The sequence below is a fragment of the Sander lucioperca genome, chromosome 10, assembly GCF_008315115.2.
Source record: "Sander lucioperca isolate FBNREF2018 chromosome 10, SLUC_FBN_1.2, whole genome shotgun sequence".
Classification (NCBI taxonomy): Eukaryota; Metazoa; Chordata; class Actinopteri; order Perciformes; family Percidae; genus Sander; species Sander lucioperca.
In genome coordinates this window covers 21,050,246-21,071,507 of record NC_050182.1, presented here as the reverse complement: position 1 = coordinate 21,071,507, position 21,262 = coordinate 21,050,246, and the positions used below count along the sequence as shown (strand labels likewise).

The 21,262-nt window shown below is 40.5% G+C and overlaps 2 protein-coding genes across 13 annotated transcripts in view; one reads left to right on the top strand and one right to left on the bottom strand.

Moving 5' to 3' along the window:
* oxr1a (oxidation resistance 1a) overlaps positions 1 to 4,774 on the top strand; it is a 251,348-nt gene extending 246,574 nt beyond the window's left edge. For all 10 annotated transcript variants that reach the window (XM_031322650.2, XM_036006176.1, XM_031322649.2 and 7 more), the window contains 2 exons: positions 1,562 to 1,635; positions 2,699 to 4,774. In XM_031322650.2, the coding sequence (XP_031178510.1) occupies positions 1,562 to 1,635; positions 2,699 to 2,834 (210 nt within the window). In that variant the 3' untranslated portion in view covers positions 2,835 to 4,774. The remainder of the gene's footprint in view (positions 1 to 1,561; positions 1,636 to 2,698) is intronic.
* Positions 4,775 to 6,386: 1,612 nt separating this feature from the next.
* On the bottom strand, positions 6,387 to 19,997 carry sqlea (squalene epoxidase a). 3 transcript variants are annotated; one of them, XR_004109013.2, is made up of 12 exons: positions 19,472 to 19,997; positions 18,839 to 19,097; positions 15,684 to 15,861; positions 14,307 to 14,403; positions 14,063 to 14,176; positions 13,014 to 13,185; positions 11,894 to 11,989; positions 10,222 to 10,364; positions 9,527 to 9,623; positions 9,269 to 9,356; positions 6,571 to 7,579; positions 6,387 to 6,527 (listed from the first exon to the last, which is right to left on the bottom strand). XR_004109013.2 is itself a non-coding variant. In XM_036006538.1 (12 exons), the coding sequence occupies exons 1-11, from the start codon at positions 19,751 to 19,753 to the stop codon at positions 7,387 to 7,389; spliced, it is 1,719 nt and encodes a 572-aa protein (XP_035862431.1). In that variant the 5' UTR covers positions 19,754 to 19,997; the 3' UTR covers positions 6,387 to 7,284; positions 7,361 to 7,386. The 3 variants fall into 3 exon arrangements, 2 of the variants coding, with proteins under 2 accessions (XP_035862431.1, XP_031178728.1); XM_036006538.1 differs by having other exon boundaries at positions 6,387 to 7,284; positions 7,361 to 7,579; XM_031322868.2 differs by having other exon boundaries at positions 6,387 to 7,579.
* Between the last annotated feature and the right edge of the window lie 1,265 nt (positions 19,998 to 21,262).

Genomic DNA, 21,262 nt, shown 5'->3' with positions numbered 1-21,262 from the left:
GAACACAGCAAAATGAAAAGAAAAGAGAATATACAGGCAGAGGGCAGGGTCTGTGTAGATACGGACCCGCCACACACTTCTAGTGAGTCATAAAAGTGATGATTGAGATGGGATTATTTTTGTATGAGTCTATACATTGTTTTCTTTTTGGAAAATCCTACTCATTGTGCCTTTTTAAACAGGGGCCAAAACATGTCATACTTCAAAGAGTAGAGGCTGCATCTGAACACACACATTTCCAACACAATGCTGTTGTGTGGAAGTGGAAACAAGTTTGAAAAAGGGTTAAGCAAAGTGCGTTTACTTATTACAGACTTTACCGAGCTGTGTAATTTACTTCACATAACATGGCAAAAGAAAACTGAGACTTGAGGCACCATTTAACATGCATATTGTGAATATGCTCGCCAGTCACATGCTGTTCTCAATGCATGTGACACTCCAACACACTCCCCATAAAAGCAAAGTGTTCTATGAGAAGTCCTCTAAAGACTCACAACTCAGTGGCATTTAGTGTTCTGTAACTTGCATACTTGATTATGCTGTCTTGTTGAAAGCATTTACACTTAATGGATTCGCCAACGATACTGAGATGAATGGGCTGAAAGCAACACATTAACAGCAACAGTTTTCACCAGGATGGTCTAATATTCTACAAGAACTTATGCCACAAGGGCAATTTGAAAAATGCTACACTCTCATAACAATGCTACACTCAACGGCTTTAATCTCCCCATCAATGAGATGGAGCATGCACTGTTGGTGCGCTTGCTATGCATGGTCACACATTTTTGGCATGCGTTGGCCCCCCAAATACACAGACGTGGAAAGTATGAAGCGCGCTTCACTGAATTATTAGAGGTAATGCATATGAGGTAAACATGAGTGTGTTCGGTTCTCATCAGGATAAAGAATTCTGGACAGAGTATAGATTAAAGGTACAATTTGTAGGATTTTACACAAAGACTATGTAATACAAAAGTAATCTCTCTCAATCATCGCTTGTGACCCACTAGAAGTGTGTGGTGGTGTCTATCTGCAGGGACCCTGCCCTCTTCTCTGTATTTTCTCTTTTCTTATTTTTCTGAGTGCAGGACGTTTATGGGTGTCAGCAAAGAGCTTTTGGGCTCTACATGGGTGTGTTACCCCCAGCCAGTAACGTTCTCATTCCCAACCGCCGCTTTGCCCCAAAGCGCCTCACTGACGCACATACAGAAACAGACAGGATGAAGCTCAGCTTTCACTCATAATCAGACAATCCCGTGGAGCTGTGGGTATGGTTATCTGTGCTTTAGAACAGAAGCGCTGTGGAACAATCAGAAAATAGTGTTTTATTCCACTGATTAATTGCCTTTTTTGACACGCCCTCTCTTCATTCACTCTCTGCTGCTCTCTCTCTCTCTCTCTCTCTCTCTCTCTCTCTCTCTCTCTCTCTCTCTCTACTCTCTAACACTGTGTTTAAACAGTCAGCGATACTCACTACATATTATGCCTTTAAGTCAACATTTAACGTCGTGCCATGCAATATATTCTAATATGTGCTCTATTGTGTCTGCAACAGGTGTACAAATGGACAGGTGACAACATGTTCTTCATCAAAGGAGACATGGACTCCTTAGCTTTTGGTGGAGGAAGGTGAGCCCAATCTGCTTTTGATGCATACAGTGACAGAAATCAGTTCTACCAACATCTGTTTGAATTGAATCCAACGATTATAGGGGTGGTACGGTTCACAAAATCCACCGCTCGGTTCGTATCACGGTTTTAGGGTCACGGTTTTCCGTTCTGTACGGTTCTTGTTATTTTTTCTTTTAATCTTTAACACTCCAGAAATATACTTCAACATATGATATATAGCTAAAATTAGCATATTGAATGCATGTTGCACAATACACGCACACAGTAGCAGTTCTATCCATTGTTTTAGTTCCGCTGTCATCATAGGTAACATGAAATCCAAAATGTTCCCACACACCAGACTATATACGACACTGGAGCATCCTCCAACTCCGGGCAGCCTTCCTTTTCTCTCCCACTTGACATTTCTGCATGTGACGTGACCTGCAGCACTCCACACTCCACCTGAGGAGCGGTCAGCTCGGCGCCTCTCAAAATCTGACGAAAATCTTTCAAACTGACCTTTGTCGATCAAAAAAACAGACAGATTCAGCAACTGTATGGCCTATTTCTCGCTTAAAATGTTTTCAGAAACACGTTTCGGTGAACTATTTTCGTGAAATACGAGATTGTATTTAGAACGAGACGCCATTAGAGTCTTTTGAAATTGGGGAGCAGCAAGAACCACGTGACGCGTTCGTCCAATCAGCTGCCATGTGTTGCGTTTGTCACGCTCACCCTCCTCGTCGTTTCCAGTAAGTGTTTTAACATAGGTGTATAAAGTGGGCACTACGGCAGTAAGTGGTTAGTGCACGTTAACAGTGGACTGACGAACCGTGAGATGCACACACGAGATGAACACGCACATGGTTCATGAAAAAACATCCAAACCGCTCGGTTCGCTTGTCTCGTTTCGGATGTTTTTTCATGAACCATACCACCCCTAATAGTTCAAAGTTTGGCCGCCAAAATAAAATAATGCTATTGAAGAGGCAGATCAGTGACGTTGATTGCCTAAAGCTGTGTTTACAAAACGTTTGTGGCCCCCTGCTTAAGATGCTTTGTTCTCTTTTCCTTTTAGCGGGGAGTTTGGGCTGTGGCTGGACGGAGACCTCTACCACGGCAGGAGTCACTCCTGTAAAACATTTGGGAACCCCATGCTCTCAAAAAAGGAGGATTTCTATGTTCAGGACATAGAGATCTGGGCTTTTGAATAACAAAACAGTCCACCACAGGGAAAAAAAACAAGTCCTTGCAAAGGGCAAACTGAGGGGTCCTCCTCCTTTAGAACAATGGCATCGCCCCAAATCTAACACACATCACCAGGGCTCCCCAGGCCGGTAGCCAGCTATCGGATGCTTGTTGTGCGTTACTACTGCAGTTATTACGGAGCTTTTTTTCTTTGTGAAAAATTACCTTTGTGTGTATCTTGTTACAGCCCTGTGCAGCGTCTTTGCAGAGTGGGGGGGGGGGGGAGAAAGAGTGTAAAGCTGTGAAAATGCTGGTGAATGAGGTTGTATCAGAAAGGGATGAGGAGAGGGAAAGAGGGAAGAGAACCATGAAGCCTCGAAGAGAAGGACGATCTGAACTCCTCTCACCTGAGAGGCGGTGAAGATGACGAGGTTTGGGACTGCTGCGAGGAGACAGAACTGCCCCGACTGGTCCCGATTGTGTATCTGAACTTTACAGAACCTCGAGGGGTCCCCGGCACCCTCTCGGACCCCCTAGAACTTTGTTCACTCGGTAGGATGTTACTCACTGTGCTGTCAGCCTTGACGGAGAGAGACCCAGTTACAGGGAAAGAAACGAGACGGAAGCTGAACACATTCCATTACTCTTGGTGATGGTTGAGTGTCACATTTAAGTTGCGATTTGTGGTTTAAAAACACCCGATCCACGAAAACTCAAGCAGCAGCAGGATACGATGACACTTAACTCAGAGAGGGTATAGAATAAAGGGGGGGTTAGTCTTTTTACAGTACAGTTTTTGGTTGTCTTCTGAGGCTAAAACTATAGAGTATTGTGTATTGTAGTCCTCCTGTTGTTCACCGTCATAGCACAGCATCTGAAAGCACATAGCTAATAACCAGATCACCCATCGTTGTAATGTTCTGTTCAGTGGGTGTACGTGTGAGTCCAGCTAACACCGGCTCCTCTCACAGGACGCCGGCTGTACTGTTCGTAGACAGTAACGTGTTGCAATAGATTTGTGGAATATGCAAAATAACTGTCCTGTGACCTCAAATAACCCGCAGGCGGTGGCACTTTCGCCGCCGCCTGTCACTCTTTCAAGAGAGAAACTTGTAAAGCTTTTACGTCTTGATACACGATTGCTTTTCTGGGTATCATTTGAAAAGCCTTGAGACGTGGTTTAACTGTTTTACATGCATATATGACAATTATATATTGGTATATATGATTATATATGGATCTATATAATCATATATATTTTGCTGTTAAGTGTGACAGTGATCTATTTGTGCTGATATTTCAGCTGTTAAAATATAATGTATATTACCCTGTAAATTAATGTTCAAATAGTAGATTTGTTCCAATATATATATATATATAAATACATAATGCTATATAAATATATATATATATAATAAAGTGTGGATTGGTGGGTTGCTTCTAGCACTTTAATCTGGTGTAAACGCGTCAAGGCCAGGTTCTTCTTATATTCTCTTAGCAGTAGCTGTACAGTACCTTTTTTGTTTAGATGATTGAGATGTTAACTGTTAGTAGAAAGCTTGCTGCTACCAATATCAATAAGGGTATGCCCTAATGCTCTGTGTGTTTTAAAAGGAGGATTACTCTAAGGTGGGGGGGGGGGTGGTTTGGAACATGGCAGCGGGGCTCGGTGTCTCCTTGTGTGGCTGTCAGGTGAGTCTCAGTAGGTACAGGTAGGTAGGTATGCATGCAGACTGACCTCTGACAGGCACATGATGGATGAAGGGATGTGTGTACAGTACCTAACTCTCCCCCATGGAGCTTTCTCCCCCACCCCCCCGTTCTTCCACACCAGTATTTGTGTCCTTGTGGAGAGTCACAAAGTCGAGTAATATGGATAATTCTTCCAATTATTTCACCAGAATACAATGTATCAGTTATGTATAAATACCAATAAAGCTGAATTAATTGTTGTAACCTGGGATATTTGGACTGTTTGTTTGTTATTGAGCCGTTTACACATGTTCCTCTCAGGTCATGACTAATGGCTTAGAGTTGGCATTAGTCAGTGATTTAGCCTGCTGGTGGTGTGTACTTAATTTGTCACCATTTAGTTCCAGGTGTCTGGAGTGTGCCACTGGAAGGGCACATTCTGCAATGTTAAATTAAAATAAATTGAATACATTTTAACCCATCATAAAAGTCAAAACGAATTGAAATAAGATCAGTTTGCCAATTAATAGCTGGATAGATGTAGAGTATTGGCAGGAGTCTGCTCTGTAGGTTGGATTTTATTTCATCAAGTGATCCACTGCTTACATATCTTTGAATTATTTAACTGAGCAGTTCTCTTTGAATTAAAGCAACGATGACACAACAAAATGCAAACTATAAATGTTCAACTAGGAAACAAAGGGATTGTGAGATATAACAAGTAAATGCACGAGTATAAAGCACATTTAAAAAAGCATTTGTTTTACTTTTATACTGCACCATTTAAATGCAAATGTATCTAATCAATTCATAATAGCTTTTTGAAATTGAGTGGTAAATTGGTTCTAATCACACACCGTAAAAGTGTGGCACACTCCATATAGCATACTATATGGTCGGTGTAGAAAATTCTTTGTCTCAGCCATTAGAATGGAGCTCGGCTACTGTGTAACTGAACAATGGTTTGAAGTTTAGATGAAGGAGTCGGAGAAATAACCAAAGGCCTGCAATCTCGTACAGAAAAACGTAAACCAAGCCTGTCTGTGACGTGGCCCCCGTGGTCATTCATCGGGGAAAGGTTAGGTTTGTGTATCTGAGGAAGATCAGATTGGACTTCAGTAAGAACCTCACAGTGACTCAGTGACAAACTCATTAACATGGTTCACCACTGGGTCTTTGTTAGTATAACACTGCATATTAAGGTAAATCCATTAGTGTTGGTATAGATACAGCTTAGAAAAATATATTTTAAAATCAGATTTTTTTTTTATGACAAGAATAACATGAGGCCTCTATGATGTCTAATTGCAGCTGAAGTAAAAATCATTTAGATTATTTTACCCAGCAAGTACTTTAAAATCCTTGAATTATATTTCCACCGTGCTCTGATCACTGGCTGACTGCTACATTAATTGTATTATATTTTTTGTATTATGCTGTGTTTTAGTTAAAACCATAAACTGTAAAAATGTAAAACCAACCCAGATATATAAAAAAAAAAGCTGCAGCAAAAGCCTAATTCCAAACTAATTCTGAAAACTCTCGCAATCTCAACAATTCATCATGTTCCAGTATATACAGTATATCCTGAATGTCGATGCTAAAACACATCAGATGCTTACTGAGAGCTGAACTGTTGTGTGTGTGTGTGTGTGTGTGTGTGTGTGTGTGGGGGCAGAAACCCTCTAGCTGTGAGTGAGCGCCATCTATTGGTCCCATTTGTTAGTGTGTGTCCAGTGGACACAACTCAGTTTATAGTACACGGTAGTAACTGGTATATAATAGCCTTTTTTTCAGAAGTTTAATCAATACAAATACATGTGTGGTTACACAAATTATCCCAAAAAAGTCTGCTGTAATAAAACAGGAAAACTGAAAAACAATTCTTGTCTGTCATATATGATTTATTTAATGGCCCATCAGGCCCAACACAGGCACAGGTAAACACAACCGGAACAAGTCGGGAGTTTGTCGTCTGTGTCAGCTCAGGACAAACACCAAGCTGAGCATCATCCGCTGACTCGGTCCTGATAAGAGCACTGTTGCTTCTATCTCCACTCCGTGTCAAACCCAGACTTCCCCCCCGGGCGTGCTGTGTCAGGTCTTTACTGACATCCAGCAGGACTAAAATAGTGCAGCGATCATTCTTCAAGTTCTGGGATTCTAGTTTTATCAGCTGCACTGTCAGCATGTTTCACACTGAGTGTAGAAACCAAAATGCGTTTCAAAAAGTCCCTTACATTATGTAAAGAGCAACAGTACCAGGAAGGCAGGAATGATCATTACAGTAGATAAAATAGACTGGATTATTATATGAAATACAACATACGATGATAACTCAGACAGCTTGCTGTTCGTGACATCCCATCATCAGTGCTTCAGATTCAAAATGATGCCTTTTTTTTTTTTAATAAACATATCATTACATGAAGATTACCATATTAAATCAGCTCAGCGTGAAAATATACGGCAGAAAAGTGGCTCTATTGCAAAATCGTTATAAAATGCAGATGCCATGTTCCACACAGCAGTTCTGTAATTCCCCACGTATTAAACATTCAGGTTAATTCAGGGTGTGAGCTAATACACTGTATGTCCCTTTAACATACAGGGAGAGCACAAACAGTGCTACACCAAGGCATTGTGGAATAATTATGTCCAAATTGAAACATTAAGTAGGCTATTAAGACAATGACATATTCAGTAAAGGCAAGGGCATATTGTAGAAACTCCTAAATAGTAAAATCAGGGTTTAATAACAGCAAGAGTGTCCTTTTCACCAGGATGAAACATGACATATATCAATATTTGAAAGGTTTGTTTTGCTTGCAATTAAGCTGTGTGTGTGAAGACGTTACACTGAGTCCAGACGTACAGGAGAGAGCCTCAGTAAACCAGGTATTTGAGTTCAGAGTAGATGAGTGGAAACATGACTGTGCAGGCTCGGTACAGGATGGCTCCACTCTTAAATAAAGCTCGATGTTTGGTGCTCCACGACTCGGACTTGAAGTTGAAGTAGATTGCGTACAATGCCACGGCAAAGAAGTGTCCAATAAGGGTCATGGGTTTGGGTGTCAACCTGGCAAAAAATAAATAAATCCCTATGTCATTAAGTATGTGATTTTGTATTTAAGGGAATAGTTTGACATTTTGGAGAATAGGCGTAGACTCGCTAAGAGTGAGATTAGACACATTACGTAAAATAAATATGTAGCTACAGCCAGCAGTCAACTAGCTTAGCTTAGCACAAACAGGTAACAATTGCTTCTCACTGGTACCAGCTAAGAAATAGTCCAGCACATAATTCCCTCATATACCCACACTTGTTATTGTTACCTAGGGATGTGCAATAATCAAATGTTGATCCCAATTTCCATTTTGGCTCCTAACAGTCATAAAAATAATATAATCGGGAAAACGTTTTTATTATATTTTTTTATTTTGCATGTTACATTTAGTAAGAAAAAACCCATATTTTGTCTTGTGTTCTGAATGAAAAAAGGTTAAAATGGAAAAAAGTATTAAGGGACATTTTCCAGTTCAAGGTGTTTTCACTGTTTCAGTGTTTTATTAAGTTCAATAAATGCAACATCTTTCCAAAAGTCAATAAGTAATGTTCAATAATCGTGATTTTAATATTGACCAAAATAATCGTTTTTCCCATAATTGACCTGCCCTTATTTGAACACAGTTGGAGTCTTGTCGTCAGTGGGAGGTTGTGGACTTTGGACATTGCTAGGCTAGCCACGTTTCCATTCTTTATGCTAAGCTAAGCTAGCCGGCTCTAGTTTCATATTTAGTATGCCCTTCAGTGCCCTGCTACGTCCAACTACGCCCTGCTACGTCCGACTATGCCCTGCTATGCCCTGCAGTGCCCTGTTATGTCCTGTAACGCCCTGCAGTGCCCTGCTATGCCCTGCTGTGTCCTGTGTGCCCTGCTGCACCCCGTAACGCCCTGCAGTGCCCTGCTACGCCCTGCTACATCCTGTAACGCCCTGGTAGTGCCCTGCTACATCCTGTAACGCCCTGCAGTGCCCTGCTACATCCTGTAACGCCCTGCAGTGCCCTGCTACACCCTGCAGTGCCCTGCTACATCCTGTAACGCCCTGCAGTGCCCTGCAGTGCCCTGCTACATCCTGTAACGCCCTGCAGTGCCCTGCAGTGCCCTGCTACATCCTGTAACGCCCTGCAGTGCCCTGCAGTGCCCTGCTACATCCTGTAACGCCCTGCAGTGCCCTGCTATGCCCTGCAGTGCCCTGCTACACCTTGCTACACCATGAACTACTACAACTACTACTATGTCTAGTCACTGTTCCATTATCTTTATTGTGACTATTATTTCCACTGTTCATCACATTCCAACCGGCACCGTCAGACACCGCCCACCAAGAGCCTGGGTCTGTCCCAGGTTTCTCCCTAAAAGGGAGTTTTTCCTCACCACTGTTAAAACTAAATGCTTGCTCTTAATCTTATTACATTATTACTGGAATTGTTGGGTCTTTGTAAATTATAGAGTGTGGTCTAGACCTACTCTATCTATAAAGTGTCTTGAGATAACTCTTGTTATGATTTGATACTATAAATAAAATTGAATTGAGTACATACATGAGTGTGGTATCAACCTTCTCAGCGAGTAAGCACAGCAAAAAGCGTGTTTCCCAAAATGTCAAACTATTCCCTTAACCCAAGACTGCTTTGCGATGCAATTCCATATTAGAGAAATTCTGTCTTTCCTATGTTATTGTGGAGGCCATTATTTAATGCTTACACTGAGAGGAGTCCAATAGGCCCAGCGATGCACTGTCCGCCGAGCTTGAAGTACTGGAAGCAGGCTTTTCTCAGCTCAGAAAGAGAATCTGGTTAACACAAAACAGGCACAAGGACATGATGAGAATCCAAATGATGAAATTATTTTTTTTAATTTATTGCAGATTTTGACATTTGTACTTATTCAATGCAAAAATAATAATCATTTCTGATCCCCTAGTCAGTGTTTTCCATGATGCAGAGGCAGGCGGACACTCACTGTCTGTGGCTGAAAACAGCTCGTACAGGGCCTGGGCCAACACATTCACCACGAAAGAATGTGATGACTTGCGTTCCCAGTGGAATTTTTTCTTTGCCTATTGAGAAGAAGATAAAAAAGCAGTGTAATATTGCACACTGGTCTGCAGTCTCTCACCTACAGCAGGGGGAATAACAGCACAAGGCAAATGCAATGCAGTAGAGGCTCCGTATATACTGTATATACTTGCTTTCATACACATACAATATTTCTTTCATATTTTATACATTAGAGCAGAGATCTTTAACAGGGGGTCCAAAAAAACATTGATACTGGCCCATAGGTAAGGTAAGGTATAGCCATCCACAGATACAGTTCATCCTAAGGATTCACTGTGCATTAAAACATGATTTATAAAATCATACCAACAATTATTTTAATAGCGTAGTATTCTATGCACTAAAAATGTATGTATAAAGGCTTTATGCCACCCTTCATGTTATTATAGGCCCAGTTTATTATGCAACTTAATTTTATAAAATATATCCAGTAGAGGGTCCCTGATCCATCTCTCTCAGTTAAGGGGTCCTTGGCTTAAAGAACACTGAAGAGTCTAGAGAGTCTTTAATAACCGTTTTTATGTGAATGCTTTTACAGTTAGGGAAACAGGGAGTTGTTGGCATAAGAATGGTTAGATGTAGTCCCTGTGCGGTTACCTGCAGCATAGCCCCGTCGTCATAGAGATCTGGGATGTTCTTAAGCAGACTCCTCCAGATGCCAACGTCGTTGAGAGCAACACTCATCCCTCCTCCCGTCAGAGGATGCCTCATGTTGTACGCATCGCCCAGGAGAAGTACGCCTGCAAACAACAGACTGCTGTTTGTCTCTCATCCAAAATACATCACCAGTTGTTGTCTTTATTTTTTCCCTCAGCAATTTGTAATAATAAAATCCTCCAATTAGTGCCAAACACAGTGAACAGGAAAACAGGATGACGTCTGGAGGATGGATTTTAGTGTTTCTCCGTGCTTTTCTTTCAGACGTTTTGACAGTCAAAACCTTATGGGAGTGTTTAAGTTTGTCATCACTCATTACCAACACCATCATAGATCACTAGTGTTACAACTCCAATCCAACACCCACATTCACACATACAGACAAAGAGTCATATTTAAAGGAACAGTTCGACATTTTTGGGTAATAGGCTTATTCACTTTCTTGCCGAGAGTTAAATGAGAATATCGACGCTACATGCAAAGCTATTGTCACTAGTTAGCTTAGAACAAAGACTGGAATCAGTAAGAAACAGCTAGCTTAGCTCTGTCCAAAGGTAACAAAGGATGGATTTGTGAGGACTATGGTTAACTGCTCCTCAGATCTCTGCAGGGTAAATCCAGACAGCTAGCTAGACTATCTGTCCAATCTGAGTTTTCTCTCGTACAACTAAAACTACTTTTGAACGTACACATGTTCACCAAAACAAGTTCCTTCCAGAGGCTATTTTGCAGCGGCACCGTGGCTCTGCCCAGTGCTTAGCACCGCCCATAACGATTGTGATTGGTTTAAAGAAATGCCAACAAACCAGAGCAGTTTTTCTCATATCCCAGAATGCTGTGTGGACTAGCCAGACGCTCCTCCGCAGCGCTGTGGAGGAAGGTCTGGCAAAGCGAGACTAGGGTAAGACTAGCAGGGTAAGCCAATCAGAGGTAGGGCTGTTCATACCTTCGGCATTCTAGGAAAAAAACTATCGCTGCACTATTTCTTAGCTTCTTAGCTTAGATTAGCTTATCTTAAAATGGGGAAACATCTAGTCTGGCTCTACCTGCACCTCTAAAGCTCGCTAATTAACAACTTGTACTTTATTTATTGAATCCTACAAAACTTTGGGTAACTGTATGTAGGATTAAACAAATAAAATACCTTTGGACAGAGGCAGGTTAGCTGTTTCCATTCTATATGCTAAGCTTAGCTAACCGACTGCTGCTATAGCTTCATATTTACAGATTTGAGAATTGTATTGATCTTCTCACGTTACTCTCGGCAAGAAAGCTAATAAGAGTTTTTCGCAAAATTAACATTCTGTTAAATCTAAATTTTGCTCTATCAGGTAAAAAGAAAACACATTTTTGAATGTATTTATAAAACAAAGTACTAATAACTTATTAAAAATCCTTGGGAAGAGCATTTTTTTGTTTAACTTAAAACACAAACTAATTGCAAATTAGTCAACAACCAGGACATTTCTTTCATTTGTTTCATCATACAGCAATGACCATAGCGGTGTTCTACTTTCCAAGACGTGCATCATACTGTACACAGGCTGAAAGCAGTTCAATAGATTCTCTCTGGCATTCTCTAACAACACGCTAGTCAATAACACTTCAGTACCTGGCTTGTTGACAGGGGAGGGAGGGAGGAAGCTGGCAGGCATGGACCGGAGTCGATCGTTCTGTAGTGCCACCATGAAAGGCTCCTTTAAATGCTCTGAGGGAAAGAGGGAAAGAGAGAGTGCAGGCGGTCGATCACTCAGCTGTGGCTCTGTGGATGATAACCCAGAGGTGCACGCTGGGCACATGCACAAGAAAAAAAAAAAGCCTTTTCTTTTGGTGTCTGAATATACGTTTATCAATGTATCAGAGTGACAGACTCTGCCATTTCAGCTGGCCCTCTGTCAGGGTTACCAGAGCTGGGGCTTTGATATTTCAGCTGAATAGCAACATGAATGTCAAATCCTTCAACTGTAGCTTCCTTGGCCGTACACACAACAGCACAGGCAGCAGTCTGGATATATTCCTACCTACGCGGACGTCTGGCAGTACTGCCATAACTACAAACTTTGATCATTTATCACGCTACAGGGGCTCTTCCTCGGGCCAAAGGTCATTTTTCATCATGACTAATTACATAAGAATTAAACCTCAGAGATGGAGATATCCCGATCGGATCGGGGCCGATTTGGGCATTTTTTAACTGATCGGGGATCGACAGTCACCCAGATCACCTTACAAAAGTAAATTCTACACAATTCTAAGTATAAGTTGGTTTTATATGTGAGTTTTACAAAAATGCTAGCAGCACTAAGTCGCGGCGCCTGGATAGCTCACTTGGTTGAGCGTGCGTCCCATCTACGAAGGCTCAGTCCTTAATGCAGCGGCCGCGGGTTCAGTTCCGACCCGTGCTATATGTCATTCCCCCTCTCTCTCCCGTTTCACGTCTCAAGCTGTCCTATCAAATAAAGGCCTAAAATGCCCAAAAAAATCATCTTAAAAAATATATGCTAGCTGCACTAAGTTAAATGTTAAATGCTGAAGACATCTTTTAGTTACTTTGTTACTTTTTTAAACAAAAAAATGGTGTGCAGCTCTGTTGTCTAGGCAAATACAAGTATCGCATTGCAGATATTCAATATTTAAAAAATTGGATCGGGATCGGGGGCCAAAAAATCGGATGGGGACATCCCTACTCAGAGACATTCTCAAAATGAAGTTGTATCTGATCTGTCTGTTACCTGGCAGCTGAGGGTATATCTTCTCAGCCATGTACTCTGGGAGGTTACGAGGCATCTCGCCCCTGATGTCCACCAGCACTCTGGTTTGTGAGGAGGAGATCTGGTAGATGAGCACCGGGCTCGGGTTGGCCAGCACCAGCTCGGCATGGTTGGCTTTAAACTGGGGACAGTCCTGGAGAGGAGAAACAGGGATGGGTCCATAATGAAATAAATCCTGAGCCACTGTGAGATCAATTGGATTGAAAACATCTTGTTTTAATATAGAGGCCGTTTATTTCACTCGAGGTGGTGTCTGAAATTTGTAAAAGTTAATTAGTACGGTTTGCACACATTATTCATTTTCCTAGTCTCACATTGCCAGACCTTCTTCCACGCCCTGCGGAGGAGGGTCTGGCGTGCTCTGGTTTATTGGCATTTCTTTAAACCAATCACAATCGTCTTGGGCAGCGCTGCGCCAGACGCAGGTACGGTGCCACGGGAAGGAACTTGTTTTGGTGGAACATGTGTATGTAGGGAGGCGAGCTCTGGAATTAAAATGGCTGTCGAGTGTGTGATGAGAATTTTACTCAAAAAAAGATAAATATAATTTGAAACGTCGTCGATGTAGACTATTGATTTCCCAATCAAGCCTTATTCTTCAAATGCAAGTATTTATAGTCAGAAGTATCACAGATTTGAACAATTTAGAGCTGCAACTAATCATTTTTATTATCGATTAATCTGCTCATTATTTTCTCAATTAATTGATGAATAATTTTGTATATAAAATATCTGAATATAGTGAAAAATGGCCGTTCTTTTTACATCTTTTTACATCTATGTTCTATCTGACCAGTCCAAAACCAGAAGATTTTCAGTTTACTCTCATATATGAGAAAGAGTAAAAGATTGACATTTGACAAGCTGAGAGCAGACAATGTTGACTAAAATAATGAATCAACTATCAAAACAGTTGTTTCTGTTAATCGACTAATGGATCGATGGACTTATTGTTTCATCTTAAAGTAATTTCAGTTTATTTTCGGCAGTGTGATGACAGCGGTATTTACCTTCATAAGGCATCCAACAAAGTGAGAGGAGGTTTGAGCTTTCCCAGAGACAAGACTCTTTCTGAATTTGGAGAAACAGCCATCGGCCACAACAGTCAGCGCTGCATGGATTTCCTACAGGACACAGGTTCACACAGCCATCATACACACTGCATTAAATAGAATATTTGTTTCCATGAGGTGAGGGGGAATTGTTCAGTGGAATATAACGTTCTACATGTGCAGCAGAGTTTCCTCTTCTCACCTTGATATCTCCAGTTTCTTTATCTTTGTATTGGACTCCGGTTACACAGCCGTCCTCCTCCTGCAAATGGGTCACGATGCCTTCTACGAATGTGACACTGGGGGGCGCAATTAGGCAGTTAGAGACATCGCCTCCACATGCCAGAATAGCATGGGCAACATGTTAATAAAAAGCAACTGAAACAAATCAATGCCTATTTGTCATGTGGTCAAAATGCAAACTTGTGATTATTAATCAAGAGCTAATAAAGGGTAACTTTGTTGTTTTTGTTTTTTTAACCTAGACCCTAATTTACCATGGTTTTGTGTCTAAGTGACCACAGTCTGCAGCGGCAAAACAAGCTGCAATGTAATGTTATTGGGCAATTGTGCTCCTGCAATTTACGTCCACTAAAAGTGCTTGCTCTGCCACTGACAGGCTCCGATTATTGGGTGTAAGTGTCTGACAACATTATAGAAAGGATCCCTATGGAGGTCAACCTTTTTTTGAAGAGTAAGATCCTTTTGTTTTTTGTTTCTAACATGAAACTGTGAAAAAACACACCAGACTCCATTTAAATAAATTATCATTTTATCATCGTGAAACAAACTTAATTCAAAGTCGACAGAAACGAAACAAAACTATCAAAAGCAAACTTCCACTGATCCAACAATCACCACTCTGGTTTGGTTGAATTAAACCCTCAATTCACCCATTTACATGTAAAAATATGCTGGCTCTATACACGCTTAAAGTATTGTTTATTTAAGCCTGGAGAGTTTTGTGATGACAAAGATTGTTGTTCACATTAGTCACTTAGACAACAATGCAATGGGACAAAGGGTCCAGGTTGAAAAATACAAAGAAAATTACTCTTTAAGGCACTTTTAAGTAAACCTGAAATACATACTATTAAACTACATGAAAAAAAGCTGATAAAACAAAATGTGATACGACTTTCCATTTCATTAGAACTTTGAGTGTTAAGAACGTTAGTTTGATCCATTTACAGAATGAATACATTTATTACACGGTTTGGTTGAATTTGACGGCATTCTGTGACCGTTGCTAAGAATAACAGACCGTTGCCATGTATAGCAACGCTTCGGGATCCTGATCACCCTTTCGGGGGTTGTATCCGCTATAATGACCACCTCGCTCTACATTATCTTTTACGTATTGTTTGAACACATCAAAAAGGAAATAAGTCCAATTTCTGCAGTGTTTAGAGATCAAAAGTAAGTTGACATAGTCGGGCAGAATAAATGAGCAACATGCGAACAGCTTTTAAATCCTACTCCTGTTCCTTCTAACCCTCAGTGCTGTCAAAACACAAAGTCATCCAACTAGCCAGTTGCTCAGCTGCCATATGGACTCTTTTCCTATGACTCTACTCACTTAGGCTGGGCCAGGGCGCTTCTCCTCAGGCCCATGATGAATCGGCCGTGATGGAAAGCGCGTCCACAATGGATGCTGTCCTTCTCCTGAGGGTAGGGGATCTCCACCTCTGTGCTGCTCTCCATGTCGTGGATCACATAGCCGTTGACCAGATGGGCATCCAGACCCTCCACTGAACCTGAGGGCACACGTTAGTTCCACCCCACAGTCAGCCTGCTACTGTTTACATACAGTACAGTACGTGTGATCAGTGCATACAGACCAAATGTGCACACATCTGATCTGATGCGACGACTGAGTGAAAACATTTAAACCCATGACTCCATATTGCTTAGGGCTGCACCATTCCATCAAATGGAAATATTCTAGATGTATTCAGATTCATTTATTACACCTTTTCCACAAATTCATCCAGACATAATTGGTATACCTTTAGAAAGTTTGTGATATCCACTAGAATTCAAAATAAATGTCTGTAGTTGTGAACAACGTTTGGCTGCACAGCATGAGATTATAAAGAGCAACAGGTGAGGGTTCAACTGGCTTTTGGCTCAGGTTTGTCATTTTGTGTTTTGAAGTCTTTTTCATTTTTATACCATTGGTATTTTATTTCTTTTTTACTTGCTCATTTTGCTGTTCTGGTCCTTTTTTTAACAATTGTGTAATGTGAAGCACTTCGTCTGTGAAAGGTGCTATATCAAATAAATGTATTATTATAAACTTATTATTTAAAGGGGTTCATTGAAAACCAACATTTTCTGCAATGATTTCTCTTTTTTTCAACATTTTAACAACAATCTGCACCTGCAAGATGGACGTATAGAAAGCATAAATATTACAGAACAAAAGTATTATATAACAGGAATATTACCGTGGTATGAAAGGATATTTAATTTTCTTTTTTATCAGAGAGTAGGATGTAGTCCCTATGAACATTTAGGGAATATTTAAGGAATTTCTCATGTGAGGGATGATTGCACAGAGATTCTGCCGTTCACTGACTGAATTAATGTGCTGCAAAAATAGTTTTAGGCACACATTATCTACCCACTTAGATATAATTTACTTTGATTTAGTCAAGCTGGATTCATTTATTATTTGGATGATTTAAAAAGAAATCAGCCAGAGACTTGTTTTGGATGTGAGATTTGAGGAACTCCTTCATTCAAAAATGATGTGACTGTTTGTGTGGAACACATTTCATGTACATTGGTAAGACAGTATCATTTCATACATAATGTCCTCATTAAAACTATACAGATCACAAAATATAAAGTGTGAAGCTGATGAGAATTAGAGAAGTAGCCATTGAAAACTTGGTCTCAAATGGTAAGTATTTCTCCACTTAATAAGCAGCAAAGTTCAGGATAAAACATCTTTAGGTATTATTTTATTTTAGAGTTCAACACTCATCTAATCTGCTCCGATCCCATTGACAGCACCGGCAGCAACATAAGCAAACAACATCACCAGATTATGGATCAAATATTGCGAACTCTTATTGGTGCAGGGAAATATGTGACATCACATCACCTTTTCCAACTGAGCCCTGCCCACTTCAAGCCAGTGGCAAGAGCATAAGCAAAACAGAAAATACAGAAACCTCTCATGGGAAATAAACTTACAATAGTGTGTTCATGTACTGTAGTGTGAGTGTTCATCACTGATATTATAAGAAGCTGGTTGAGAAAATATGTATTTAGGGCCTTTGACCTATAGGAACTAAATAGGACTGCCCCCTCAGTTTGGTCTTAGTCGACTGATTTCTTTAGTCCATTAGTCATTTTGTTATGCCTTTTCATGCTGAATGACTTGTTTCCGAGAAATCTATGCACACATCTTTGTTAAACACAAGATTTAAAGTGGTGCTTTTACTTTGATTCCGTTTTTACAGATCTGTCAGTTAAATCAAATAATGATTAGTTGACAAAATCACATGAATGTTAGTCGAATAAAATGCAGAGGTGAAAAGTGTGTGTGCGGTAATTTTCTTTTCTTTTTGAAATGGATCTTCAGGGGGGGATTTAATTCCCTGCACCACAAAGGACATCCAGCTAGGGGGGTGTGCGTTGCTGACTATTCATACTGTGTTAAGTCAACTAAGTATTTCTTTAATCGAGGACAGCCCTAGAACTAAAATGATAAGGCAAAAGCGCTGACTATGAGGCCCTCTGGTCGCCATTTCCGAATGCCTAGAACAAGAACAAGGTGTGCCAGGGCTTCTGGTTATCCCTGTGGCCAATGAGAAGCTTTCGTCTTCATATACTTAACTACTTCATCTACTTCATTAACTGTGGCTTTTATGCGTATCTGTGTCAGATAGCTGGATAAGCTTGGATTGATCATTTCTTTATTTATTCCATTCCATTTTTACTTAACGTGTATTTATTACCTGTGCTGTTTCTGATGTTTAGTAGCTCGTTGTTTTAGTGACTGGTTCAGTGTGGCAGGTGGACCTTGTTTTCATTTTTGCGTTTGTTGCGGTCAGTGCTGTAATGTAATGAAGTACAAATACTTTGTTACTGTTAAGTATCATGTATGTGTACTGTACTTCGTTATTTATATTTCTGGAAACTTTCACTTTTACTTCACTACATCTCCCCTCAGCGTCTTCGTTACGCGTTATACTTGCAAGAAATGTTTTTGTACGTTGGAGTGAAAAATGAAAATCCTGTGTGTGTTTTTCTCTTTGTTGATGTCAGACTTTGAGTTTGATGTTTAAGAAGGTGTGGTAACCCTGAATATTATGCCTTTCTATAAGGAAGCCACAATAAAGTTTATAATCTAAGTTTTTTTTACTTTTACTTCTAAAAATCAAATACATTTAATATCAGAAAATTACTTTTGATGCTTAAGTTCAGCAAATATCAGATACTTTAAGACCTTTACTCGAGTAATATTCTAAAACTTATTAATTATTAATTCTTAACTTCTACCAAAGTCATTTTCTGGTAAGATACTTGTACTTTTACTCAAGTATTGCTTCCAAGTACTTTATACAAGACTTGTTGCGGTTGTTGCGCTGTCAATATTATATATTTGTCATGGTCCTTGATGTGATTTGATGCCTGCTGCAGATCAAATTTCCTTCGGGACAATGAAGTTGAAAGTTGAAGTTGATAATAAGAGTAATAATAATAATAAGAGTGACTGACCTTCCAGCCCCAGCTCTTTCAGGGCCCTGAAGCCTCCAGGCTGCAGCAGCTCTCCCACTATCCTGTCGGGCTCCTTCAGGTCCCTCTCCACCACCGTCACCCTCCTCCCGTCCTGGGCTAGGACGGCCGCCATAGCCGAACCCAGGACCCCTGCGCCAACTATCACCACATCTGGCTCGGGGGCCCCTGAGGGGCCACTGGCTGAGGCACTCTGTGAGCCAGAGGACTCCATGTCTGCTCTTTTCCTTGTTCTCCGACTCTGGAAACAAAGGAGCCAAGAGTCTCATGACGCACAGTCCAAACTGAACTGGACTGAAAGGCAAACATTGGAATATTTGAATTGTTTTATACTTCATCAATAACCAGCTATGTTCTTTGATTTCATTTGTATTCCTTAGATCTAGGCTACAAATACACATGAATATTTAAAACTTTTTTAGTTCAGAAATGCTTCAATAAAACTTCAGAATAAGTAGCCATGACTGTTTTTTTTCAGAGATTAAGTTTACAAACATAAAACATAAATATACTTCACAACGTTCAATGAAATGAAAAAATGATGCTTAAGTCTTCATTATTTGATCTGTCTTCCTGTGTTCCCAAGATTAGACTAACATGTTCGAGTTGTCTTACCTTTTTACAGCTGGTCTCTGCTTTCTCGCTCGTCTGTGCTGACGTTTGGGGGATTAAATTGTTGATAACAGGTAAAGAAGACAAGAGGCTCAGAGGCAAATGTAACACCCGAGAGACTCTGAGCTTCTGGAAATTAAAATACCTGACATATGATAGCAGCAGCCCGACTGTAAGAAATAAGGCTGCGGCCATCACAAGCTCTTTGTGAGCCAAATTCTGAAAGACTGTGTTGGACTTTTTGTAGAGGTATGTGAAGCTGGCTATTCCCAGGAAAGTCCACATCTCTTTGGATTAAAAAAAAATAAAAACGTATTAAAAAAGTATGCGGAAAATAAATCAATTAGATGGTGAAAGCGCTACTGAGAAACCAGTTTTCTTTAGGCTGTCAGAGAATGATCATGCCGTTAATAATTACTCTTCATTTAGTTTCTCAGATAATCCAAAATCAAGTCAGCCAACCCAAACAAAAGATTACCTTTGTGACATGATAACTTAAGCTCACAGACACTCGGAGGGATGCTGCTGAATATTTTATGATAATAAGAAACACGGACCACTTCGGATTCGGTGGTTTCACGTCCCGCCTCCTCCACAGTTCAACCGTCCAATCAGGAGAGACGTGACGGTGAGCAGAGCTCACGCTATCGGCCGATTGGACAGCCGCGCCGGCACTGGACCTCCCCTCGGCCGCTGATTGGACAGTCGGCTGGCAGGATGGTAGTATGATATGTGATGTCAGTGGAAAGGTGCGTGTTTCATTTCTTTTAGAGACAGAAGCTGAACGAGAGAGGGACCTCGTACAAAGATCGTTCATGTTTGACAGGATAACTCACTCTGTACGCTGGAAGTCTGGACCAGTCCTGTTAGGTTAAATATCATCTTTCGAGGTGGAGCACCTCGAGATGGTAAGCTGTTACTATGGCAACTAAAGTTGTGAATACAGAGAAAGAAATCACACCATGTAACCTGTATACATCCCAAAATCAACATTTTAGCATTTCTTATTTGTGTGCATTTTGTGCCCACTGAATGAAGTGTTTGTAACCACATGGTAAATCTGGCTAATGGCTAATATACAACGTAAGTAAGTAAGTCAAGTTTATTTATATAGCACTTATCACAGACTGAGTCACAAAGTGCTTCACAGGCCAAATAAATAAATAGCCAAAAAAATCAATAATCATAAAAAGCACAATAATTTACAGACGGTCACAGTAAAACACAATAGCATAGACTACATATTAATACAGTCAACAATGTTGTTAAACGAACGCCTGACTAAAAAGACGTGTCTTTAGCTGCTTTTTAAAAATGTCAGCAGAGGCAGCAATTCCTAAAACGAGAGGCAAAGCGCTCCACAGTCTAGGAGCAACTGGCCTATTTCAAAAGCTCTGTCACCTTTTGTTTCCAGCCTAGTAAGGGGAACATGTAATGACAACAATCTTGTACTGGATCCTGAATTTAACCGGCAGCCATGTGCAATGATCCATCTGAGTCACACGCTGGAGACATCCATGATATCCTGAAAAATGTGCAGAGTGAGAGCTCTTTTCAATAGCTTTTGTTTGGAAAAGGCTGTATCAAATGTACTGTATATGGATATTAACCAACTCCAAGTAGCCTACTGGAGAGACTTTTCCTGGTAAGTAGGATACATAGGCTACAAGATTATTAATCAGAGCCTACCAAAAATACAAACTGGATGTAGAATCTTATTTTTCTGCCCAGAACTAAAAACCTACTTGCAATCAGATATAACCTTCATTTAAAAGATTTTGAATTAAATAAGCA

Excerpts from the sequence above, each read along its gene's own strand:
- sqlea (XM_031322868.2), bottom strand. The coding sequence starts at position 19,753 with ATGTGGACTTTCCTGGGAATAGCCAGCTTCACATACCTCTACAAAAAG. Across the intron at positions 14,177-14,306 it reads AAGAAACTGGAGATATCAAG|GAAATCCATGCAGCGCTGAC; the intron begins GTGAGAAGAGGA and ends TGTGTCCTGTAG. Across the intron at positions 9,357-9,526 it reads GCTGTTTTCAGCCACAGACA|ATTCTCTTTCTGAGCTGAGA; the intron begins GTGAGTGTCCGC and ends TGTGTTAACCAG.